Raw genomic sequence first — 19076 nt, 5'->3', positions numbered from 1 at the left:
GATTAATTTCCCCCTACCTTTTGTACAAAAAGAAAGGAATGTACAGGTCAGACTAGTAAGATTTCTGTAGGGAAGTGGTGTTCAAGCTGAGTTAAGAGTACCAAAGAAGTTGTCCTAATTGACCTATTTCCTCTCTGCAGGATCATTTAAAAAAAAAATTGTATTAGAGCTTTTATTTCCCATTAAGAATTTCTTTTCCCCATTATTTCATTGGTTTATTGTTCAGCGACTTGAACAGTAACTTTAACTAGATATTTCACTTTCTATGAAGTCAAGCACATGTCATATCTTCAGATTTCCTCATTTAGAATCAGCAAAGGAGTTTACACTTTTGGAGAATCTGGAGGAAGAAATTGCATTTCAGGAATAGCTTCTACACAAATATTGCTAATGACAGAGAGGAATGAACTAGGCAAGTACGTTGTGCTTGAGGAGGCTGACTAAGGCAAAACAAAAACAGAAAAAAAAACAACCCACAACAGCAAAAACCATAAGACAAACATTCACTGATTGTCGAGTCAGAACCTCTGTTGGGTTTCTGAGGCTGTAAATCAAATGGGAAGAGACTGCTGATCTTTCTCCCATGGAGCCTCTGGTAGATTCAAACCACAGTGGCCTTTGGGTTGGTAGTGCAGTACTCTATTGACTGTGCCACTAGAGCTCTCTGAAAAGAGAGAAGAGCCCAGGGAAAAGGAAAGAATAGCCCATCTTATTCAATGCTGTTTGGAAGCAGGAGTGGCATCTACTTCCTAAACAACATGCCTCTGGAAACTCTATGAACTTTGAGAAACAAAGATAGTTATAGAAAGGCTTCGGGTCTTTTGTTCAATAGGGTCACTTGCTTGACTCAACGACAGTCAACAACATTAAATGCTGTAGTTTCAACAGGTTTTCTTGGCAATAACGTGTGTCCCAATTCTGCATACATTCTCTCTCTCTCTCTCTCTCTCACACACACACACACACTTTTTTTTTAAGCACTACATATATGAAGTTGTACCCTGGTGATACAAATGATTAAGCACTTGACCAGTAACTGAAAGTTTGGTGGTTTGAAGACATCCAGCTGATTAGTAGGATAAGGACTTGGTGAAGTGTTTTTGTAATGATTACGTCTAAGAAAACCTACAGGATGGTACTACTCTGTCACATGGATTCTCTGTGAGTTGAAGTCAACTGGATGGCATACAACAACAATAACATAATCAATCTATTTGTGTGACTAAAACTAAGAGTGTTCAGGAGAAGTGACTCCAAGTAGTTTATTATTGGCTGTGCTGAAAAGAACACTTTTGGACCAGTGTAATGACACCAAGGCTGGTTTGTGTCTGTTGCATAACTAAGACCCGTCACTTATTGTAGCCCCTTTCTCTCCATTGCTAGTGGACATCACTACAGATGTGAACACTACAGTGTGTTTAATGTTTGTCAAATAATGAATTAATTAGGATAATGAGGAACTCTGTTGGTGATAGATTCCAAGGGCTGATATGCATTACTTAGAAGTCAGTCAGTGCATAGGATCAGATTCTGAACGAGTTAATACTGTAAAATACTGGGAAAGAGTAATGGTCAGTGTTTGAACTGTAGTTGCAGTGATTCAAAGACTACTGATTTATGCATATTTCATTTAACATTGAAATGAGGGATAATACCCACAAGTACAACTTGTAACTGAATGTCCACATGGAACTTTTAAAAAGCATTTCTTTTTCGTCTTTCTTTTTTTTAGCTGTATAAGAACAAGGGCTTGAAACTGTAATATGATTTATAACATAAGCATGAAGATCTCCTTGCAGGGGTTGGATCAATCTCATTTTGGTCCTCTCAAATATTCATTGTATATATATTTTTAATTTAAAAAAATATAGGTTTGCTTACAAAGTTTGTATACTGGTTTCCCCCAGAAGCTAATAATACTCACTGTGTCTAAAGCGGAATCCACCAACCCAGTGTCTTATTCCAAATGAAGAACACCAGGCATTTAGTTCTGTGGGTCAGACTCCATCATTATATTGCTGTCTTCTTCTCAGTGTGACCTAGCATATCTAATAAAGTTCCTGAGTACATCTACATCTCTAATCCAATACATCTACACCTCTAATCCAATTTGCCATTATCTCACCCTGAGTTTACATCACCTGTCACTTTGATATCTGGGGTACCTCTTTTTTTTTCCCCCTCCAAGGGGTTTTTCCTCCACATAGCTATCAGAGTCAGTGTTCCTAAAACACATGCAAGGTCACATCAACCACTACTGTAGCTTGCTTAGGACCTTTAAATGGTCAAAATTTACATATATGAAATATAATCTTCATCATAGCCTGAGAGACCTTGCATTCTCTGGCTTGGTCACCTTTATAATGGAAGTGGTGATAACTAGATAATAGAGGTAAAACTCTTAGAAGAATATCTAGGATACGGTGAGTATTCAACAAATGTTCTCTATTATTGCTATAATTATTACTCTAGCTTCAACCTATGTCACTTTCCCTTCTTTAATTTGTTCCATCATCACTTTGACTAACTTCCCTTGAATCACTTCCCATTCTCAGTGACCATCCTTAGGGTTTCTAAGGCTGTAAATCTTTACATGAGAGATTGCCTTTCTGTTTCTCTTGGAGTAGCTGGTGAGTCTAAACCATCTACCGTGTAGTTGTTGTGTACCATTAGGTCAGAACTGACCCATAGCCGACCCTCTGGAGAGTTTTCAGAGGCAGTTAGTCACATGAGAGGAGATTGCCCATTCTTCTTCCACAGTGTACCCGGTGGATTCGAACTACGTGGTTTTGGGATTGCAGCAAAGCTTCTTGCCAGTTGGCCACTAGCGCTAACAATTCAGTTAGTTAGCATTATGCACTAGAACACAAAGGATCCAAGTTAGTGTTTTCTATATTTGAAAATTCAGCTACAATGTCAAGTTCTTGGGAAAGCTTTCTCTGTCATCTAGAGTAGGCTAAATTCCTTTAGAGGTTGAATTTAGTCTGTTTGCGTCATTATTGGATTAATACTTCATGTTCTCATTTTTCTTGCATTTTTACAATCACTATTCAAACACTCTGTTACTTGGTTTCCAGTGCACATTTAATGCCCAAATGTTGCTGAGTAATAAGCTGTTATGTTTTGTATCACAGGAGCTGGTGTGAATGTGTTTGGCAAAAATATACTAAATTAAGACAAATTTCAGCTAATCTGAAAGAGAGGTTAGAAAAAAATGAAAACCAGACACCAAAGATAAAACAAGTTTGATAAAGGATAAAAAGGACAAAATCAAAGAAATCCATAAAAACCATGCAAAATGAGTCCATTCAAACTGAATTGACCTGTATGGTTTCCATGGCTGAAAACAGCCTTACAGAAACAGACTACCACATTTTTCTCTCTTCTGTGAAGATGCTGGTAGACACAAACTGCTGGCTTTTTTAATTTAAAACACAAACCACTGTATCAACAGGGCTCCTCATAGTGAAACTCATTCTGATTACAGTAGAATCAATTCCAACTCATAGTGATTCTCCAACAGATGCATGAGTCTTGCCTTGAATGTACTCAGTCTTGTCTGATCTTGGAAGTCAAGTAGTGTAGAGCCTGGTTACTTAATGCTCAGATAGAAGACTGTCAATTGAGGTGCTATACACACACACACACACACACACACACACACACACAGCCATTAGTCCATACCAACTCATCACCCTCCAGGACACCATAGGGTTTCCACAGCTGTGAATCTTTATGGAAGCAGCTAAGGGATTCCAATCTTTCTTAGCAGACAAATGGAACCTAATCATGCCAGCTTTTCAGTTAGCAGCCCCAGTGCTTAATTCAATACATTACGAAGGCTCCGGATGAAGGAAGGAAGTGTCCAGAAATTCTCGAGGACATAGCAGGACAAGTTGGGAAGAACTGATTATGGTCTCAGGTATCAATGCATATGGATGGGGAGTAAATAAATTAGTCTTGAAATTTGAGCACTAAGGAATAAGTTTCACTTATTTATTACTCTAGTTAGTTAACTAACATTTTGTGAGTTGATAGGTAATGTTAAGTCTTGTTGGAATAGAATTTTTTAATGAATACACATTTAAAAGGACATACCTTGTGATAAAATAGAAGAAGAAAGAAAAGTGCACATCATGCTCTGAAAATCTGTACGTTTCAATTAATTTTGGACTTCTATGAGTTTATTCTATTATTATATCTGCTCTTATTATATGCTTTTCCTATTATTTTTAAAATTTTTTGTTGTTTTTGAGTCACTTAATATCTCATTGCCACTGATTTGGAGCCAACTCCAAGCCCTAGCCGACTCTCCAGTGGGTTTTTGGAGACTGTAAATCACAAGAGCAGAGACTGCCCATCTTTCTCTCATGTAGTTGCTGGTGGGTTTGAGAGGCACCACCTTTGAGTTAGCAGCACAACTCTCTATGGACTATAGTATTCAGTTTTGTTAAGTAACACTGTCCTTTCAGATTTATGAAACTTTAAAATTTGGAATAATTATAAATTATTATTATTATTATACATTGTTTGTTGCTGTTATGTGCCGTCGAGTCATTTGTGACTCATAGCGACCCTATGCACAACAGCCCTAAACCCTTCTCTAACCTGTGCCAATCGCACTGCCTCTGACACACCCATCCCGATTACCCCAGTCACTTACCCTCCTGTGCCGTCCCTCCACCCTCCCAAGCATGATGTCCCTCTCCAAGGACCCGTCCCTCCTTGCAACATGCCCAAAGTATGTCAGACGAAGCCCCAGAATCCTTGCCTCCAAGCAGTAGCCTAGTTTAACCCTTTCCAGGATGAATCTGTTTTCTTGGCAGTCCATGGTACATTCAATACTCTTCTCTAGCACCAGAGCTCAAAGGCGTCAATTCTCCTTCTATCCTGCCTAGTCATTGTCCAACTCTCTAATGCATAACAAGTGATTGCAAAGACCATGGCCTGTATCAGACGCACCTTAGTCTCCAGAGAGACACCATTGCTCCTGAGTACTTTGGAGAGGTCCCTAACATCAGACTTTCCCATGGCAATACGTTTTTTTATTTCCTGGCTGCTGGTGCCAAGAGTGTTGACTGTGGAGCTGAGCAAACTGAAGCTGTGAACAATCTCAATCTCTTCACCATCCATCCTGATGCTACCAATTGGTCCAGTGGTGAGAATCTTTGTCTTCTTGACATTAAGCCTCAGTCCATACATAGTAAACATTATTATTTCATAGGCCAGAGAGTTCCCATATACTTTACCCAAATTTCATTAAGGTTACTATTATACATAATAATAGTACATTTGTCAAAACTGAGAAATTAACATTGGCTTGATAGTATATTAAAGGAGATCTGGTGGCTTAGGGGTAAGGGATTGTACTGCCAGTGTAAAGGTCTGTAGTTTGAATTCACCAACTACTCTGCAAAAGGAATATGGACAGTCTTCTCCCATATGATTTACTGGCTTTGAAAACCCAGTGCAGGATCAACTATGGGTCAGTTCCGACTAGAGGAAACACAACAACTACAACCATAATATTAAATTGAACCAATTTTTTAATTAATGCTCACCTCATGTCTCAGTGTCCAACTCAGGACCATATGAAATTTAGTGATTAGGCCTACAGTCTCTGAAACTGAATTTCACAATGAAATTCCATCAGAGAACAGTTAGCCTATAAATGCTTTCTTTTTATTTTCCTATCATTTTTGTGTTTGCACCTGTTTTATTTTAATCATTTTTCCCACTAGATTTCCTGTCAATTAGTTTGTTTATACAGTTTTCCCTTGAACTTCTGAATGTCTTTTTTGAGAAAACAAACTTTTGATTTTTTTATTAATGAAATTTTGTCCTACTCTTAATATGAAAAATCACTTTTTAATAAAGACTCCAGCATTTTCACTTTATTCACTTTCTTATTGTTTCCACAATCATTTGAAAGACTATAATTTTTTAAAAGTAAAGTCAATATCTTATCAATTGTCATTATTATTATTATTATTATTATTATTATTATTATTTTTCAGCAGAGGTTTCCTACATCAGGAGTCTACTACATAGGTGAAATTTTTAGCTATTTTTTGCTGGAATGTTATCATAGGAAAGCATCATCTACAGCTCCCATTTGATAAAATGGTCTGTAGTAGAGTTTAGTACTTTCATTTCTATTTCTCTCTACCTAAATTTTACCTTAATATTCCCTTCATATTCACAATTGAATTACTTGTAGAATGAGAGAGCTGCATTAATTAGAATGAGTGAAATAAAGCCCAAATGGTTTAAACAAAAAGGAAACTCACTGGCTCATGAAATGTATTCAAATAGCTTCTTTTATGCAAAGCTGGATTCAGGAGCCCAAACAAGACTGCTAAGACCAAGTTTTGTTTAATTTCCTTATTATTCTCTCATCCATGTTGACTTTGAGGAGCCCTGGTTGTGCAATGACTAAACAGTCTGCCACTAGAAAGGTTGGCAGTTCAAATATACTAGCCACTCAGCAGGACAAAGATGAGGCAGTTTGCACCTGTGAATGGAAACCTTGCGGGACAGTTCTACTATGCCTTACTTGGTCTCTTTTGGGCAGAATTGACTCCATGGTAGATTATTTTGACTTCGTTCTCTGCTCATCCTGGTGGTCACATGGCTGCTAGCAGTTCCTTGACCTATATTATATAGGGTTAAATCTGATGAGAAGGAGTATGTACTTTTCCTCAAGATTTTTAGGAAAGTCTCACCGAATTTCATTGACACTAATTGCCTCACACCTAAACCAATTACTGTAGCTGAGGAACATGACATTTTGTTTGCTGGACTTGAGTCACATGCCTTCTCGGGAGGTAAGCATGAAGGGGTAAAAGTAGTAGAGGGGCTATTCCCAGAGGGAAATCTGGGTACTGTTGCCAGGAGAGAGGCAGATGAATTCCAAATGACAATAACAACAGATGTGTGATATAGCAAGGAAGGCAGTAAAATGAGTGTCAGGAAAAAACAAACAAGCTAAAGCAGAGGAAAGTGAGGATTTGGGGTTAGTTCACCCAGGAGATGTGGTGGCTATGAAACAGGACCATCTAAGAAGCAGAGGAGACAAAGAGAACAGTGTGAAAATGGAGAACTGGATAAACATTTAAAAGGCTAGTTTAAAGGGAGGGAGTTTGAATCTATGCATAGCTTTACATTTTATGGAGAATGATGCACTAAGAATTTTTTTTTCTAAGAGTGTAACTGTACAATTCCCACTGGCACTATAATATTTCACATTTGCATTGTTACAAGAGTACAGTTTCGTAGCTGAGATCAACAGTGCTGTGTTCATGAAACCTCTGGCCTCTGAGTTTATTCCTTGGGATTGGTCCACGGAGTGCTGACATCTTACCTCTTAACTGTGTGAAAGTCTCAAAGAAGGCTTCTCCAAGACACACAATGCATCAGCACACCTCAGGGACAGAAGCCATCAAGTTAAATAAGAGAAGAGTCTGGCTTGTAGAGCTGAATAATTACATGGAAATTTATTCTTTGCCAGCTCAGATGGAGTTTTGTCGCATTGCTGTAAAAAAAAAAAGGGGGGTGGTGGTAGTGGGGAGGGAATGCACAACAAATAAATCCAAAAGGAAACTTTGTGTGAAAGCCTCTGTATTACAATCTGGAAGCAATCAATTTAAAGATGCAAAAGTCAGCAGGTTTAGGATTCAGCATTTTCACAGTCACATTTAACTTGTCTTCATGGTACACAAGCAAATTCTAGCTTTTTTGTCTTTTTACGAGATCACTGCTAACCGTGTATTCTTTCTTGTTCATGGTTTTGGCTGCTAGCCTCAAGTATTGGAACAAGTTAATATTGTAGATTAATTTTAACAGGTGCCTATCCACTTAGCCCATAGATAAAATACGATGCAGGGAGTTTAAGATGCAGGGTTGGCTCTGGAACACCTGAGAAGTTGAAACTACAGAGGGTGTTACATTTTAATTACCTCTCACAAGTCCTCTGAGGTTAGTGGGGAAGAAATCAATATACCTATTGTGTTCTGTGAATTCTTATTTCTTTAATCTGAGATGAAGCCATAGGACAGCCCATTTTTATTCTGGGGGCTGTTGTCATTGTTGTAGTTGTGTGCCCTTGAGTCAAAACTGATCAATAGCTGACCTTCTAGCAAATTTTCAGAGACATCGAATTGCCTGGGAGGAAATTGCCCATCTGTCTCCCTCAGAGCAGCTGAGGGATTAGAACCATGTGCTTTTGGGATTGCAGCACAGCTTCTTACCACTAGGCCACCAGAACTCCCTCTGGGGGCTGTTGTTATTGTTGTTAGGTTCCATTGAGTTGAGTATGGCTTACAGTGACCCTTTGAACAACCGATCTGAACCCTGTCCTATCCTGTACCATCCTCAAAACCTCTGACACAATCAAGCCCATTGCTGCAATGACTGTGTCAACCTACCTGGCTGAGTGTTTTCTTCTCCTTTGCTGACTCTCCACCTTCCTAAGCATGATGTCCCTTTCCAAAGAGTAACTTCTCCTAGCAACATGCCCAAAGTATGTGAAATGAAACATTATCATCTTTGCCTCCAAGGAGCACCTGGTCTAAAACATATCAACTGTTCTTTTAGGCTGTCTGTGGAATGTTCTTCTCCCACACAACAATTCAAAGGAATCCATTTTTCTTCTGTCATCCTTACTCATTGTCCAGATCTCAGCCTCACAGCAAGTGACTGAAAAGACCATAGCTTGATTCAGGTGCACCTTAGTCCTCAAACAGGCATCATTGCTACTTGATAATTTAGAAGTCTCCAACTACTGACTTTCCTAGTATAATACATCTCCTGATCTTCTAACTTCTCGTACTAAGTGTATTGATTGTGGATTCAAGTAAGATAGAGTTATTGAAAGTCACTGGGAGCTTGTGGGAGGTAATTCAGAGTGAAATAAAGGTTTTGTTAGCCTTTTGGAATATGGCTCCAGTGGGTCGTAACTGTCATCTCCTCAGTGATACATTGTCCTCAGCTATGGAGCTATTTCTAGCCTGTATCATTGAGACATTTACTTGATTTTCAAAATGATTAGCATGTGGAGAAACCAATATAGTCAACTCAATGAACAGAAGCTGACACATCCAAGTGCCTCCTCATTAGAACCTAAGTGTCCCTAAATTCCTTTCTCCATCTTCCACTTCTTCCTCTCTCATAGAACAGACATGAAAAATGTTCACACCCCAGTGATTCAAGTAGAATTCTCACTTTGCATGCAAGTGTCAAGTTCAGTCCCAAGCCTAAAATGGAGTAAGTAGGAAGAAAGGGCTGGTGATCTACTGAAAATCAGTCAGTGAAAACTTTCGGATCACAAAAGTCTGGTCACCATCCAACTGGGAAGCATTTAGTTATAGGTTGCCATGAGCACCAACATGATGGCAGATAGCAACAACTATGAACCAAGTACTGTTCTGTACACTTTGTGGTATATCTTATCTCATCTAGTCTCAATACATAGAGACAAAGAAAGTAAAGTTGAGGAACTCAAATCTTGGAATAGCTAGTTTACCAAGGTAGGATTATAACGGCCGTGTTGCTGTTAGGTTCCATTGAGTCAACTACAAGCCATAGAAACATGAACAATAGATTGGAACCTTACTCTAACCTGTGCCATTGCTATGATCTTGGCATTGCTCAAACCCAGTGTTGCAGTCACTGTGTTAGTCCATCCTGTTGAGGATATAGCCGTGGATATCCATGAATGGTTATATCAGACCCTTAGAGCATTAAGGAACTGGCAGATAGGGAGGGGATGACAATGAAGGGAAAGTGAAGTTTCTCCTGTACTCCTTGTGAGACAGCTCTGACCACTTTCTGAATCAGTGTGGCATGGCCTCCTCTGCCCTCTGTCATCTGCAATGAGAGGCTTTTAGTCAGACAAGTGTTGAAATGCTCGGGGAGGGTGGGCTGCCCCCTTATACTTATTTAGCATTTGGCTGAAATGTCTAAATCTTGCCTCACAACTGACAAGCTGTTAGTTAGATCATGACTTCTTGGTATCTTGGTTTACTCGTCTGCAAAACAAACGCTGCAGTTTTCTTTGTGTGGAGTTTGAAAAATAGTTATTATTGGTAAGGAGTACTTTTAAGTACATAAGAGCATTTTTTCAAAGTCAATAGAGGCAATGTGACTTTCCCTTGGACAGGCTTACCCTCTCCCTTCAAAAATTAGTTCATTTAGGGACTTCCACCCCTTGAAGCTCAGCAGGCCACCAAGTCTCATTTCCAGTGAGTGTCATTTAAAAGCCAAAGCAAGCTGACTACAAACTTTTTTAACATGTGCCCCTCATCTGCTCAGCAGATATCCCTGTAACTTGTTAATAGTTCCCGTCTTACTCTTTTTCTGTAGTGAAATCAATTGAGGCCTTAAATCAGTACCATGCGCTCCATCTTGGGCCATCCGAGAAAGCCATTTAGAGTTGTAAAAGTCATCTGCTCCATCTCCTGCTTCCTGCTGGAGGGCCAGGGCCTGGTGGAGCATGCCCAGAGGCATAGCTACAGAAAATTGCACCTTTGGCAATTAGTTTTAAATTGCTGAATGATCTCTCACAGCTGGCGATGGAAACTGCAAGGCAAATAGAAATTTCTCATTGGTGCTCTCTACCATGTGGTCTCCAGGACACGTGCCATACTGCCATGCCCTAGATATGTGTCTGAGTGTACCTGTAACTTGATGGTGTAGAGAGCTGAACAGGTGGTCTCCTTAAGGGATCACATAAACACCAGCTCAGGGAGAGCAAGGATGGACTTTCAAAGACAGGAGACTAGACACACATCCTATAAAGCACAAATCTCTTTACAGCTGGAATCAAGTTGCTCCGTTTGAGTTAGATAGCACTTATTTCACTGGTTCATGGCATTTAGGGTAGAAGAAGAAGACAATGTGTAGGTTGTCTCAAAGAGGAACCATATGCATGCAGAAAAGGAATCCCTGACCTTCTTCTGAATCTCTGTTGGTGAGCCTGTCCAGGGATGTCAAAACAAGCGTGAGATGTTCTTCCTACTTCTCAACTTTCCTCCCTTATTCTAAAATAATCCCTTGGAAAATTCTTGTAATTGGTCACTATCTTAGCATACCTCTAATCCTCAGATACAAATATAATGATTGAGAAAGGATATAAATCTGGGCCCAATATGTTAAGATCTTAATTTCCCAGATTAGGCCTACAGAGGCCTAATTAGGCTCATGAAGGTCCTTTCCACCTATAGTCACAAACAGGGGTGAACTCACTTGGAATAGAACTTAAAGCCCTTCCTACCATAGTCAGCTGCTGGTTTACTTCTTGTAGAAATATTGGTCTTAAATTATGGAGTAACGGTCTTTTTACCCCACTAAAGAAGTATAAAGCCCAAGAAAATCTGATAAGGGTGGGGCTGAGGGAAATTGAAAGAATCTGTTTTGGAAAAGAATATTATTAGAATTTTGTAAATAAATGAGTATAATTAAAACAAAGAAACAAGAAGAAGCTCAAAAAGAAGACATTTAATGAGTGTTTTCACAAATGACTCTAAAAGCAGTGGCTATTTATATGTCATCTTTATTTTATTTTTAAATATTTTTTTCCACTTTGAGTGAAAGTTTACAGAACAAGTTAGTTTTCCATTCAACCCTTTCTTTACACCTTGCTTAGTGAGTCTAGGGGTAATCCCTACTCTCCCCACTTCCTCTTTGGGTTCCACATTTAAATGTCCTTTCCTATCCCTTCTGGAATTCTGAGCTTTGTGTAAGGGGAATGATGCCCTTTTAGTCTCATATTTAGTCTCAATTTTTTTTAAAATTTTTATTATTATTATTCATTTTAGTGATTACATTTTGATTTCCACTCATTCATTGTTGCACTTTTCTCCCTGCCCACCCCACGCCCCATTTGCTCTTCTCTTTGAAAAGTAAAATTCTTTCATTGTTATACAATCCCTCCCCCCAAGTCTACTCCACTATGCAGCCTTTGTTCTGGACTCCAAACAGGACAATTTATTTTATTTTACTTTTTTTTTTAATTATCAATTTAAATGAAAGTTTACAGAGACTTAGGGTTTTCACTCATTCATTGTTGCACTTTTCTCCCAGCCTACCCCTCCCCCCAAGTTCACTCTTCTCTTTGAAAAGTAAAAGAAAAATTCTTTCATTGTTATACAATCCCTGCCCCCAAGTCCACTCTACTTCGTTCTGGACTCCAAACAAGACAATTTTTAAAATGGACTCTAGAACTTTTGACCATACTTCCCATAAAAATGGACAAAATTTAGCTGTAGCTGGTCACTTGCTTAGGCCCTAATCTTCTGTAGTCATTTTACACACAGAATCTTAGTTAAAGTCTTAGCTTACTCTGTACCTAGTGAATTCTCTTTTCTCCCCCCCATCTTCTTTTTTCAACAATTATACAAGTTTATTTACAAAATGTGAATACATTGTTTCTGAGAACAGAATCTTACAATTTCCCTCAACACCCCCATCCAACAAATTCTACAACTCCATGATTAACCCCCCCCCTCCACATTCTCATCCCTCTGCTTCCACCCTCCCCAACCCCCCTTGGATCCTTATTCACACTCTACAATAATGGTTTTATACAGTATTTGTCCTTCTGGGGCTGAGTTAGGTCGCTCAGCATAATGCTCTTCAATCCCTCCCAAATTAGGTAATAATTTACAAAATCATTGCCCTTGTGTAATGTGTAGTATTCCACTGTGTGACTGTACCATAATATTTCAATCCATTTGTTTGTGGTTGGACATTTGGAATTTGTTTTAAGTTCTGTTTTGAAAGTACAGGGTACTGTTTTTGACCAAGAGCATGATGGTTTTAGTTGGGCTTTGTAAAAATTTACCAAAAATAATTAAGAAGAATCATAGTTGTACTTCTTCAGCCATAGTGACCCCGGGTGGGTCAGAGTAGAAGTGTACAATATATAGAGTTTTCAGTGTCTGATTTGGGGAAGTAAGTCCCTGGACCTTTTCTTCCAAGGGGCTTCTGTGTGGACTTAAACCTCTGACATTTCAGTTGGCATCTGAGTTTGCACTATTTAGGCACTTCTGCAGACAACAGAACTGGCTGTATTTATGGATGTAGGCTGAGGATCTCCCCCCCCCCTTCGCCCCCCCAGTTTTCTTTAGTTTGGATTCTGTATCTTAATATTACTGGAATTCTACTCCTTTTCTTCTCATTTTCTCATAGAAAAAAAAAGTTACCCCTGCTTTTTTCCACTTAAAATATTATTTGCCCTTTTATAGAAGCCCAGATTCCAAGAGCCCAGTTTGAATTGTGAATGACCTAAAGAGTTTCAATATCCTTGGGAAATTATATTTCTCAATATTTCTGGGAAAGTGCCAACTTTGTCCTGAGGGAGGACATTCCATCATGGGAGATTCCCTGTGGAAAATAGCAGTAGCCACTCATTCTAACAATCAAATGAATCCCAGGAGTCTAGCACATATCACTCTGCTTAGCTTCCTTTGAGAAGCTAACATGCTAACAACTGCTGCTTCTTGGTCCTATGAAAACGGAGGCATGTATAGGTTGGTTTTGGTTTTCTTAAACTATTTGATAACACCTGTGAAGTGAGTTAGCTTTCTTATATCTGGTGGTTCATTAGCAACCAGTCCAGTCCTGGTATCCAAGACATAGGAGATCCTTCCAAATACAGGTAGTCTCTCCTATTTTGATGAGTAGCAGCTGGGATCTTAAAAGCTTTGGGGTAGCCATCTAAGGTGAAATTCCTTCTTTCTCTCTGTATTGGACAAACAGAAGAGAAGAAAGTAAAGATGTGTCCTAAGGACATATGTTGTTGTTGTTGTTATGTGCCGTCAAGTCACTTGCGACTCATAGCGACCCTATGTACAACAGTTCTAAACTCTGCTCTGTCCTGTGCCAATCTCACTGTCTCTGACACACCCATCCCAATTAGCCCAGTCACTGAATCAATCTACCTCCTAGAGGGCCTTCCCCTCTTGAGCTGTCCGTCCACCCTCCCAAGCATGATTTCCTTCTCCAAGGACCTGTTTCTCCTTACAACATGACCAAAGTATGTCAGACGGAGCCTCAGAGTCCTTACCTCCAAAGAGCAGCCTGGTTTAACCCTCTCCAGGGTGAATCTGTTTGTTTTCTTGGCAGTCCATGGTACCCTCAGCACTCTTCTCCAGCACCACAGCTCAAAGCCATTAATTCTCCTTCTATCCTCCCTAGTCATTGTCCAACTCTCTGATGCATAACAAGTGATTGCAAAGACCATGGTCTGAATCAGATGCACCTTAGTCTTCAGAGAGACACCGTTGCTCTTCAGTATAATATAGAACTCTACTCTCAATTTCCATGATGACCAAGGTGCTCAGCTACCATTGCTGACCATTCTAAAAGGGATCTTAGTAGAAGATCAGTAGAAGAACAGAGTGAGTGAAAATGGGGAACAAAACTTGAAAAATGCCAGATTTACTTGTTTATAGAGATTGATGGAACACTCAAGACTTCAAACATAGAATAAAACTTACTTTATTTAAACCAATGGCTTTACTTTCAGCCAAACAACAGACAGGTACATGTGGCAACCAATTAACACTAGGGAGATATGCACTCCTTAGAGTAGCCAACGACATAAAGTCTAATAAGCAATATTTGCCCAAGGATAAAGGCCAGAAGGCAGGAAAGGGTGAGGACTGATGGATATCTGATTTATAAGGAAGATACTGGAAAAGTACTATTACTTAAAAACAGTACATGTGGCAAATGAAGGTAATTGTGAAGAAGAATTTTATTGCAAGTAGGGGTTAGTTTATTCTGACCAAATTTAATATTAGTGAAGAGGTAGGAGTTGTCTGCAAATTGGCCATTTATAACCAGGGACTGCCTATACTAATTCAGGATTTGTGGAGATAAAAGGGACTGCGGGATTTCTTGAGCTCTGTGGCTTAATGGTAAGGAGTTGTACTGCCAACCCCAAAAACATGCAGTTTGAACACACCAGGGATAAAGATGGGGCTATTTCCAGAGTGGGAAGATGAACAGAACGGCCAGATTCTGCAAAGGTGTGTTTTCTGGTTTGGGGTTGAGGCTAGTGTGGCTGTTGCTCTCAACAGGGTGTGAGCTGATTGGATTTAGCTTCATCTTTAAAAAGGCTTTTGAGCCCTTAGGTCTGCAGCCATTGGGCCTGGTTTTTGTGGAACTCCCAAATAAAACAAGCTTCGAAGCAGGAGTGGCATCCACTTTCAAAAAAAAGCTTGCCTCTGGAAACTCTATGAACTTGGAGAAAAGATCAAAGTTTTATGTTCAAGATCCATAGGGTCGCTATGGGTTGTCTATGACTCTATGGCATTAAATTACTTAACAACAACAATAACAACAAAGTTGGGACATCTCCTCCTGTGCATTTCTTAAAAAAACCCACAAAAAGATCAGTTTTGAGTTGGTATAGACCATTGGGCATAACAAAAATTGGGATTCTCCACCCTGAAATGTGGGTCCCTGGACAAGCAAAATAAGTATCTCTTGAGAACTTGTTAGAAATGTCGGTTTTTTTGTTCCCTTCCAGATCTACCAAATCAGAAGTTCTGTGAGTGGAGCCAACGTTTTACCAAGTTCTTCTATTGATTCTGATGTCAATGTGACCATCACTACTGAGAATACTTTGAAATGAGGGGAATGGGTTAGATTATTGATTCTCAACCCTGACTGTACTTCAAAATTATTTTTGTAGCTGTTTGTTTGGGTGTTGTTATTTTTTTTTTTAAATAATTACCCAGAAATTCGCATTTATTTGGTCTAGATAGACCTCAGGGATATTGTTGTTGTTGTTGTTATGTGCTATTGAGTCACTTGCGACTCATAGTGACTCTATGTACAAGAGCCCTAAACGCTGCTCTGTACCGTGCCAACCTTGCTGTCTCCAATACACTCATTCCCACCACTCCAAACACAGAGTCAATCCATCTCATTGAGGGTCTTCCTCTCCTGCACTGTTCCACCACTCTCCCAAATATGATGTCCCTCTCCAAGGGCCAGTCCCTCCTTGAAACTGCCCAAAGTATGGCAGAGGAAGCTTCAGAATCCTTGACTCCAAGGAGCATTCCAGCTCTCCAGGACAAACCTGTTTGTTCTCCTAGCCGTCCATGGTACATTCAACACTCTTCTCCAGCACCACAACTCAAAGGCATTAATTCTCTTTCTATCATCCCTAGTCACCGTCCCACTCTCCCATGCATAGCATGTAATTGTAAAGACTATAGCCTGGATCAGGCGCACCTTAGTCTCCAGCCTGACATCATTGTTCTTCAGTACTCTTGAGAGGTCCCTCACAGCTGACTTTCCCAATGCAATTCGTCTCCTGATTTCCTGGCTGCTGTTACCACAAGTGTTGACTGTGGAGCCAAGTAAACTAAAACTGTTAACTATTTCGATCTCTTCACCATCCATACTGATGCTAATCAGGGATATTACCATCTTTTAAAGCTCGAAGATGATTCTTTAAGCATCTGAACTTAAAAACTATTGATCTAATTCATCTCCTCATCTAGAAGGAAGAAACTAAAACCCAGAGAGGCTTTGTTAAGGGAGGGAGGGGAAGAAGAGGTAAGAGGATTGTGTAGCACAATTGTAAGTAGCACCCATATCTCCTGCCTTTTCGAGGAGGTATTTGGTTGGTTGCCTGTCTCACAAATCTCCAAAATCCAAAAGTGCCATTTTTAAGGCCTTTGTTCTAGTCTCCGAGACTGGGAAGGCTCCTTTAAAAGGGAGAGGAGTCATCAAGTGGGAACTGACTCATAGCTGACCCTTTAGTGGGTTTTCAGAAACAGTAAATTATATGGGAAGAGAGTGTCCATCTTTCTCCCATGGAGTAGCTAGTGGATTTGAACTGTGTGATTTTGGGTTGGCAGCATAATTCCTTACCACTAGGCCACCAGGTGGGTGAGGTGAAGGAAATGGAAAGGATCTTTTGTAAAAACCAATGTATTAAAACTTTGTACATAAATCAGAATTTTAAAAAAAGGGGTGAGGGGGAGATGAGCAGGCCCTTGGAATCATCCTTATTTCAGGTTAACCTTTATTCTGACCATATGATCTTACTTTTATAACTGTATTCACAATGTCTTTTATGTGACATAACTTCCATTTCATGTGCTTGTCTTCAATATGTGGACCCTTTCTCTGCTCAGTGATTTCAGGATTCAGCCCTCATAATGACATTCAGTCCTCGTACCCATTTTCCTCTGTGATGAGGGCCCTGCTTTTAAGATTCTCCACTACTCGCTGAAAGTCTAAAGATGGTAAAATGGACACAATTTTCTGGATAAAACACATTATTAATTCATTTCCACTGAAAATTGGAAATGTTGAGCTAGGATTTGAATGCTGAATACCACGTCTTTTTAAGAGTGAATTTGAGCATAAGAAATAGTAAATTGAGTAGCGGAATATTTGTTAGTTTATTTTTAACAGATTTGACTAAGGTTCTTACAGAGGGGAATAAGCATATGTTTAGGATTTTTTATTGTTGTTCTTTTGTTCCCACCCTCTTTGTTCTCCCTTCACTGGGCATGGGTGGATGTACAGGTGGAATTACTTAGCAGAAACCTGCTGGGTTAAGAGAAAGCAGTGGTTCTGTAAAAATCAGCCCATCTTGGACATCTGAGAGCACCTGCTGCATGACTTGTATCTGGCCTGGATAGACTAACCTTTAAAATCTCTGTCTCCATGGTAACTTGTTGCTATGGAGTCTGTTCTGACTCAAGGGGCCTCATATGCTACAGAGTAGATTCTTTGTAGGGCCTTCATGGGCAGTGCTCCTTTTGGACACAGATTACTGAGTCTGCTTTCCGGGGAGCCACGGGGTGGCTTGGAACCATTAACTTTTGCACCATCCTGTGTTCTTCTGCCTCAAGGGTATTTATGCTTTATTTTTCAGGTGGCAGCACAGGCACATCCCCAACAACCTCCAGCACTGGGACGCCATCCCCTTCTGCTTCTTCTCATCTGTTATCTCCATCCTGTTCTCCTCCAACCTTTCATTTGGCCCCCAACACTTTCAATGTGGGCTGTCGAGAGAGTCAGCTGTGTAACCTAAACCTCTCTGATTATCCACCCTGTGCCCGAAGCAACATGGCTGCCTTGCAGAGCTACCCAGGGCTGAGTGACAGTGGTTACAACAGGCTCCAGAGCGGCACCGCTTCAGCTACTCAGCCCTCAGAAACCTTCATGCCTCAGAGGACTCCATCTCTGATCTCAGGAATACCAACACCTCCCTCGCTGCCTAGCAATGGCAAGATGGAAGCCTACAGTGGCCAGCTGGGGTCCTTCCCCACTTCTCAGTTTCAGTATGTCATGCAGGCAGGCAATGCCGCCTCCAGCTCCTCTTCACCACACATGTTCGGGGGCAGCCACATGCAGCAGAGCTCCTACAATGCCTTCTCCCTCCACAACCCCTACAACCTGTATGGATACAATTTTCCCACTTCCCCTAGGCTAGCTGCAAGCCCAGAAAAACTGAGCGCCTCTCAAAGCACTTTACTCTGTTCTTCCCCTTCCAATGGGGCTTTTGGAGAGAGGCAGTACCTGCCCACGGGAATGGAGCACAGCATGCACATGATTAGCCCGTCACCCAATAACCAGCAGGCGACCAACACCTGTGATGGCCGGCAGTATGGGGCGGTCCCAGGTTCCTCCTCCCAGATGTCTGTGCACATGGTTTAATGGCCAGTCAGATCCCACGGAGCCCACAGCGGCCGAGGCCCCAGAGTCTCCCTGGGCAGATCCTCCTCTTGAAAACAGGAACTGTGTTTTCTTTTTTCCTTTTCCTTTTTTTTTTTTTTTTTGAGGAGGAAAACATATACCCAGGAACAACCAAGAGACACTTTTAAGCCACTGAAGAATACTTGCAGTGGAATCATCCCCAACTCAGTGGCCTTTCTCCTGCCTACCCTGAACCTTAGCTTTATAAAGCATCGCCTACTCCGGCGTGGCCTTTGAAGAAATTGAATGATCATTTTATACTAATGTGTTAAGGGAGATGCTAGAGTGTAAGATGCCATGACAAATTACACACACACACACACACACACACACACACACACACGCCC

General features: G+C 40.4%; 1 protein-coding gene across 1 annotated transcript in view; it reads left to right on the top strand.

Moving 5' to 3' along the window:
• TBX15 (T-box 15) overlaps positions 1-18833 on the top strand; it is a 155575-nt gene extending 136742 nt beyond the window's left edge. The window contains exon 8 of the mRNA XM_006900313.1: positions 17906-18833. Coding sequence (XP_006900375.1) covers positions 17906-18690 — 785 coding nt within the window. The 3' untranslated portion in view covers positions 18691-18833. The remainder of the gene's footprint in view (positions 1-17905) is intronic.
• Positions 18834-19076: the final 243 nt, after the last annotated feature.

Source organism: Elephantulus edwardii, unplaced genomic scaffold (assembly GCF_000299155.1).
Source record: "Elephantulus edwardii isolate Elephantulus edwardi_28Jun2011 unplaced genomic scaffold, EleEdw1.0 scaffold00280, whole genome shotgun sequence".
Taxonomy (NCBI): Eukaryota; Metazoa; Chordata; class Mammalia; order Macroscelidea; family Macroscelididae; genus Elephantulus; species Elephantulus edwardii.
Note: the sequence above shows the minus strand (reverse complement) of the source record. Positions and strands in the feature narration are given on the sequence as shown.